Source organism: Schistocerca americana, chromosome 6, assembly GCF_021461395.2.
Source record: "Schistocerca americana isolate TAMUIC-IGC-003095 chromosome 6, iqSchAmer2.1, whole genome shotgun sequence".
Classification (NCBI taxonomy): Eukaryota; Metazoa; Arthropoda; class Insecta; order Orthoptera; family Acrididae; genus Schistocerca; species Schistocerca americana.
This window is the reverse complement of record NC_060124.1, coordinates 227366275-227373411: the sequence shown is the minus strand read 5'-3', so window position 1 is coordinate 227373411 and position 7137 is coordinate 227366275. Positions and strand designations below refer to the sequence as shown.

At 46.5% G+C, this 7137-nt stretch overlaps 1 protein-coding gene across 1 annotated transcript in view; it reads right to left on the bottom strand.

Annotated features, from left to right (window-relative positions):
* Positions 1-963: 963 nt before the first annotated feature.
* The window catches only part of LOC124620061 (translation initiation factor IF-2-like), a 67704-nt gene continuing 61530 nt past the window's right edge, over positions 964-7137 (bottom strand). The window contains exon 3 of the mRNA XM_047146729.1: positions 964-1161. Within this exon, the coding sequence (XP_047002685.1) occupies positions 964-1161 (198 nt within the window). The remainder of the gene's footprint in view (positions 1162-7137) is intronic.

The window sequence follows — 7137 nt, the reverse complement described above, 5'->3', positions numbered from 1 at the left end:
CACTTGCTAGGTGGTAGCCTTTAAATCGGCCGCGGTCCATTAGTATACGCCGGACCCGCGTGTCGCCACTGTCAGTGATTGCAGACCGAGCGCCACCACACGGCAGGTCTAGAGAGACTTACTAGCACTCGCCCCAGTTGTACAGCCGACTTTGCTAGCGAAGCTACACTGACCAATACGCTCTCATTTGCCGACACGATAGTTAGCATATCCTTCAGCTACGTCATTTGCTACGACCTAGCAAGGCGCCATTATCAATAGATATTCAGGTTATAACATGTACCGTCAAGAGCGATGTACACCAATTGTGGATTAAAGTCAAGTATTACATCAACTACGTACTTTATTTGCTACTATTAATTCCCTTAACTGTTCCAGACCTCACGCCAGTCTGCGTGAGCTTTAAAGCGTGCATTTCGGCCTCCTCTAGCAACACGGTGTTGGCTCTTCTGCCAACACTTCATTGATCCCATCCTCGTCGCCGGTCTGCAATCACTGACAGTGACGACACGCGGGTCCGGCGTATACTAATGGACCGCGGCCGATTTAAAGACTACCACCTAGCAAGTGTGGTGTCTGGCGGTGACACCACACCTTACACGTTCCATTTTTCTAACAGGAAGTGACGGAAGAATAAATAAATGCGATGTAAAAAGAAATTAAAGAAAAATAGAGAAAGAAACAGGTCTTGCTAGTATGTATAGTATTTCGTTTTATGCATTACAATACGTGCGTACGTGTGTGTATGTGTGTGTGTGTGTTAGGAATTATCGACTGACGAAGCATCTGAACGACGGGTTACCGGTCCAGAGCAGCTGCCGACGATATAATTCCCGTTTTCTGGCGCCACCATGCATTCTGGACAACTGCGTTAGGATGGCAGGATGAGGAATTATCGGTAAAGGTGAGCGCGAATTGCGGTCGAAGGTGGCTGGAGTTGCGTCATATTTGTGACAAAGCGAGCTAGGCGCCGGCTTCTGCGGCGAGAGAAAGGGCGGCCGAGCGGAAAATCCACTGTGGGGCGCCCGACCTCGCAGCGGTGTCGCGCTCGTCCATCACTCCGCTGCCGCTGCCGCCGCCGCCGCCCCTGCCGCCTCCGGGGGCAGATGGAGTGAGTGGAGGCCGAGACGTGACGCCGGCCGCAATGTTTGTCGCGAATTTCTGGGACATCCGCGCGCTATGTTGCGAACTACTCAGCGCCGCTGTTAATGAAATCACTCCCCGCTGCTCGAGCATCTACGAGATGGTATTTCATCTACGTGATTACTCTGCAATCAGGTCCACACGCCCGTGCTACCCCCTTCCCCTCCCCAACGAAATGTTTAGGCTTACACCACACGCGATGGACATTTTCCAGTACCACAATGCTTTCTTAATATAATTCCTGCTTATGACTAAAAGTCAAGTGAAAGGAGTTTCAGGTGTAAAGAAGCAGATGAAAAACAGCAGAGGAAGATTCACGAAGCAACAGAGTACATGGCGAACAGTTTCGTAACATTACTGAATCTAGACCGAAGAGCCATAGAAACTGGTACACCTGCCTAATATCGTGTAGGGCCCTCGCGAGATTGCGGAAGTAACGCAACTCGACGTGGCATAGACTCGACTAATGTCTCAAGTAGAGCTCGAGGGAATTGACACCATGAATCCTGCTGGGCTGTCCATAAATCCGTGAGAATACGACGGGGTGGAGATCTCCTCTCAACAGCACGTTTCAAGGCATCCCAGATTTGCTCAATAATGTTCATGTCTGGTTAGTTTGGTGGCGAGCGCAAGTGTTTAAGCTCAGAGGAGTTTTCCTGGAGCCACTCTGGACGTGTGGGGTGTCGCATTGTCCTGCTGGAATCGCAGAAGTACGTCGGAATGCACAACGGACATGAATGGATGCAGGTGATCAGACAGGATGCTTACGTACGTGCCAACTGTCAGAGTCGTATCTAGACGTATCAGGGGTCCCATATCACTCCAACTGCACACGCCCCACACCCTTACAAAGCCTCTACGAGCTTGAACAGTCCCCTGCTGACATGCAGAGTCCATGGATTCATGAGGTTGTCTCCATACCCATACACGTACATCCATTCGATACAATTTGAAACGAGACTCGTCCTACCAGGCAGTATGTTTCCAGTCATCAATAGCCCAGTGTCGGTGTTGATGGGCTGAGGGAAGGCGTAAAGCTTTGTGTCGTGCAGTCATGAAGGGTACACGAGTGAACCTTCGGCTCCGAAAGCCATATCGATGATGTTTCGTTGAATGGTTCGCACACTGACGCTTGTTGATGGTCCAGCACTGAAATCTGCAGCAAAGAAAGGGTATCACTTCTGTCACATTGAACGATTCTATTCAGTCGTCGTTGGTCCCGCTGTTAGAGGATCTTTTTCCGGCCGCAGCGATGTCGGAGATTTGATATTTTATCGGATTCCTGATATTCACGGTACACTCGTGAAATGGTCGTATGAGAAAATCCACACTTCAAAGAAAATGACTGAATTCCAAAGGATCAAACTGCTGAGGTCATCGGTCCCTAGACTTACAGACTACTTAAACTAACTTATGCTAAGAGCAACACACACACATCCATGCCCGAGGGAGGACTCGAACCTCCCGCATAAGAGGCCGTGCAATCCGTGACATAGCGCCCTAAACCACGCAGACATTCTGCGGGGCATGTGCGCCGACTATAACACCACTTTTAAATTCACTTAAATGTTTTAACTTGCCATTGTAACAGAAGCAGAAGAAACCGATCTAACAACTGCGCCAGACACATGTCTTATACAGGCGTTGCCGACCGCAGCGACGTATTCTGCCTGTTTACATATCTCTGTATTTGAATGCGCATGCCTATAGCAGTTTCTTTGGAGCTTCAGTGTATATTTGTGTAAAGATTTCCGTGTAGATGAAAACAGATCACCCAAGGACATGTTGGAACTAATTAGCTTCCAGTTACATACTTAGCCATAAAAGAAATACACTCCTGGAAATGGAAAAAAGAACACATTGACACCGGTGTGTCAGACCCACCATACTTGCTCCGGACACTGCGAGAGGGCTGTACAAGCAATGATCACACGCACGGCACAGCGGACACACCAGGAACCGCGGTGTTGGCCGTCGAATGGCGCTAGCTGCGCAGCATTTGTGCACCGCCGCCGTCAGTGTCAGCCAGTATGCCGTGGCATACGGAGCTCCATCGCAGTCTTTAACACTGGTAGCATGCCGCGACAGCGTGGACGTGAACCGTATGTGCAGTTGTCGGACTTTGAGCGAGGGCGTATAGTGGGCATGCGGGAGGCCGGTTGGACGTACCGCCGAATTGCTCAACACGTGGGGCGTGAGGTCTCCACAGTACATCGATGTTGTCGCCAGTGGTCGGCGGAAGGCGCACGTGCCCGTCGACCTGGGACCGGACCGCAGCGACACACGGATGCACGCCAAGACCGTAGGATCCTACGCAGTGCCGTAGGGGACCGCACCGCCACTTCCCAGCAAATTAGGGACACTGTTGCTCCTGGGGTATCGGCGAGGACCATTCGCAACCGTCTCCATGAAGCTGGGCTACGGTCCCGCACACCGTTAGGCCGTCTTCCGCTCACGCCCCAACATCGTGCAGCCCGCCTCCAGTGGTGTCGCGACAGGCGTGAATGGAGGGACGAATGGAGACGTGTCGTCTTCAGCGATGAGAGTCGCTTCTGCCTTGGTGCCAATGATGGTCGTATGCGTGTTTGGCGCCGTGCAGGTGAGCGCCACAATCAGGACTGCATACGACCGAGGCACACAGGGCCAACACCCAGCATCATGGTGTGGGGAGCGATCTCCTACACTGGCCGTACACCACTGGTGATCGTCGAGGGGACACTGAATAGTGCACGGTACATCCAAACCGTCATCGAACCCATCGTTCTACCATTCCTAGACCGGCAAGGGAACTTGCTGTTCCAACAGGACAATGCACGTCCGCATGTATCCCATGCCACCCAACGTGCTCTAGAAGGTGTAAGTCAACTACCCTGGCCAGCAAGATCTCCGGATCTGTCCCCAATTGAGCATGTTTGGGACTGGATGAAGCGTCGTCTCACGCGGTCTGCACGTCCAGCACGAACGCTGGTCCAACTGAGGCGCCAGGTGGAAATGGCATGGCAAGCCGTTCCACAGGACTACATCCAGCATCTCTACGATCGTCTCCATGGGAGAATAGCAGCCTGCATTGCTGCGAAAGGTGGATATACACTGTACTAGTGCCGACATTGTGCATGCTCTGTTGCCTGTGTCTATGTGCCTGTGGTTCTGTCAGTGTGATCATGTGATGTATCTGACCCCAGGAATGTGTCAATAAAGTTTCCCCTTCCTGGGACAATGAATTCACGGTGTTCTTATTTCAATTTCCAGGAGTGTATTTAGGTGCGACACGGCTGCGTCTGGGCTGCGTTCGGAGCAGAGTACAGTAGACTGAAGGTTAATATTTTAGTTCGCCAACTTCTGTAACGTAAATAGGTGCCATTCACATAGAAAAAAAGAAAAAAAAACAGGTAATGATTTTGACTCTACTTTGTTACCTGTTGGTTTCTTTGAATTTTTCTACGTGTTTACTTTTCTATGTTAGGCTGATACTTAAGTAACACTGCTGTAAATTGAATAAATATTTATCTAGTATTTTTGCGGGTATTTGAGTAATTAACGCGATTATGACAGTTTTGCGGAAATTTGAGTTATTAACACGTTTATGGATGATTGAAAGCGAACGAAAACAGCAAATCAGTCCTTGTCTACCTGTCTGGCCTATTAAAAGATTTAATCGTGTCTGTATTTAGATTGTGATATAATAAGTCTCACTGGGTAAAATTAGCTTTCCGCTAATTAAGTTACAATGTTTGTAAACGACACTGGAAAAGAAGTTAAACATCTTAATTGAAGCAGAAACGTGCAGTAAATAACATCTTTGACAGTGTGGTGATACTGCAATGTAAAAATAAAAAGTCGAACAGTTGATAAAGGGAGTAAACAGGGAAAAACCTTAACACAAAACTGGAACAGCAAGCCTACATAACAGTTTATATTAATAAATAGAAGTACTAATTTTAATTTATTTTATTGATTTGTTTATCAGCATAATCTATTACGTAGGCCTGCTGTTTCACTTTTGTGTTAAACCTCGAGAAGAGTAACATTAAATCCTTGTATATCTTTGTTTCTTTTATATTGACAGGACTGTTAAAAAAAAAAAAAAAGACTTCGTCCCTTTTGGTCCTTCCCTTCTCTTGCACCCCCTCATCCTACTCAGTGCATTTAAATCCGTGTGACTTCTTTTCCTACAATTGAAAATCAAGTTGAAGAAGCTGAAGATTTTATACAATGAAAGAGATTCAAGTGGAATCGCATACGGTACTAAACAACTTAGCGAAGATGGTGTTCCAGGATGCATTTCGAAATCGTCCTACTTTGGTGATGGAGCAGAATAAGATCTGGTACAGCCGTAATAATTTTAATTGATATAATCTGGGTGCGTTTAAATACTACCCCGTATGTGTGGTGCTACACAGGGAAGACGAGAATTAAGTGGAATGATAAGATAGGAAATAAAGAGATACTCAGCAGAACCTCTAAGGAAAGGAATTTGTGGGAAAACGTAACCTGAATTAAGACGTCATGGAACTTCGAGAGGTACTTAGAGGGCAGACACTGTAAGGGAAGACAGAGATATGTCCAATAAATAATTGAGGAGACTGGGTATAAGGCGCTGTTCTCACTGAGGCGCTATGATACATAATGATGTGACTCCCGATACGATGTAGAAGCAACGCAAATTAGTGGAGTGTGTGTGTGTGTGTGTGTGTGTGTGTGTGTGTGTGTGTGTAGAGACGTAATGGAAGCAACTTAAGCGGTTCATACTGGGACGATAGCCATACAAAACCAAGGCGATTCTCTGTCCTATCGCCCAGCGCAAAATGCCGTGCTAGTTGCTCCACGAAACTGCATTGTGCGATACACAGTGAAAGTGGTATGGTATGGTATGGTATGGTAATGTGTAGTTATATTTACTCGTATTTTGTCTGCGTTGTAATGTGAAGTTGAGCTCGTGATGTGAGAAACAGTGAAGTTCGTGTTTAAGTTCATAAGTAATCTTGTAATTCTTGAAAAGTGATCAGCAATGCAAAAGGTAATCAGAAATGGACCATTAAACTGTGTACTGCAACGCTCATGGCGAGAGTACAGTCTGTTTTGTTAAATTTAAGAATGCTGTCCTGTTAGCAATAATACAAGCAATTTGACTGCTACAGGAATACGGAATACACATAGCTACCAAATACGCCATGTCTGAAACGTATGTCGCTGTTGAAGTGTTAATTGTATCACACATAAACTATGAATGGCCTACCTGTTTGCGCAGTGGACAAATGCCGTGCTGCTGCTATCTCCAAACTACTGTGGCAGCTGCTGCTGTGCTAGTTAAGAAATGAAAATTCAAACGACTAGCATGACGGTGTATAATGCGTGCTTTAAAAAATGGTTCAAGTGGCTCTGAGCACTATGCAACTTAACTTCTGAGGTCATTAGTCACCTAGAACTTAGAACTAATTAAACCTAACAAACCGAAGGACATCACACACATCCATGCCCGAGGCAGGATTCGAACCTGCGACCGTAGCGGTCACGCGGTTCCAGACTGAAGCGCCTAGAACCGCACGGCCACACCGGCTGGCCTGCGTGCTTTGAACTACAGAAATATCCACAAAACTTCTGTGCTGCAATAATCATTGGCAAACAAAATTCTGTCACTGAGAAACTCCGGAAGCAAAATTATATATGTGAAACTTGAAATAAAGAGACGAATGCTGATTGATGGAAAAACAATAAAGTAACAATATTAACAAAACTTTACTTCACAAAGACAAAATATTTTAACAATTGGAATAACAAAAATTCGGTTTACATTAACAATGGAAAAACCTGAGCAAATTCTCTTTACTCCGCCGGAGTACCACAGGGAAGTGTGATAGGACCGTTGCTGTTCACAATACACAGGGTGTACGTAACGTCCGGCAACACATTCTGTTATTTATTGCACAAGCACCAAACATTGTACAGATATCGTACATATGTCATTTTGAAGAGAAAACCTGAAAGTTTTTTTTT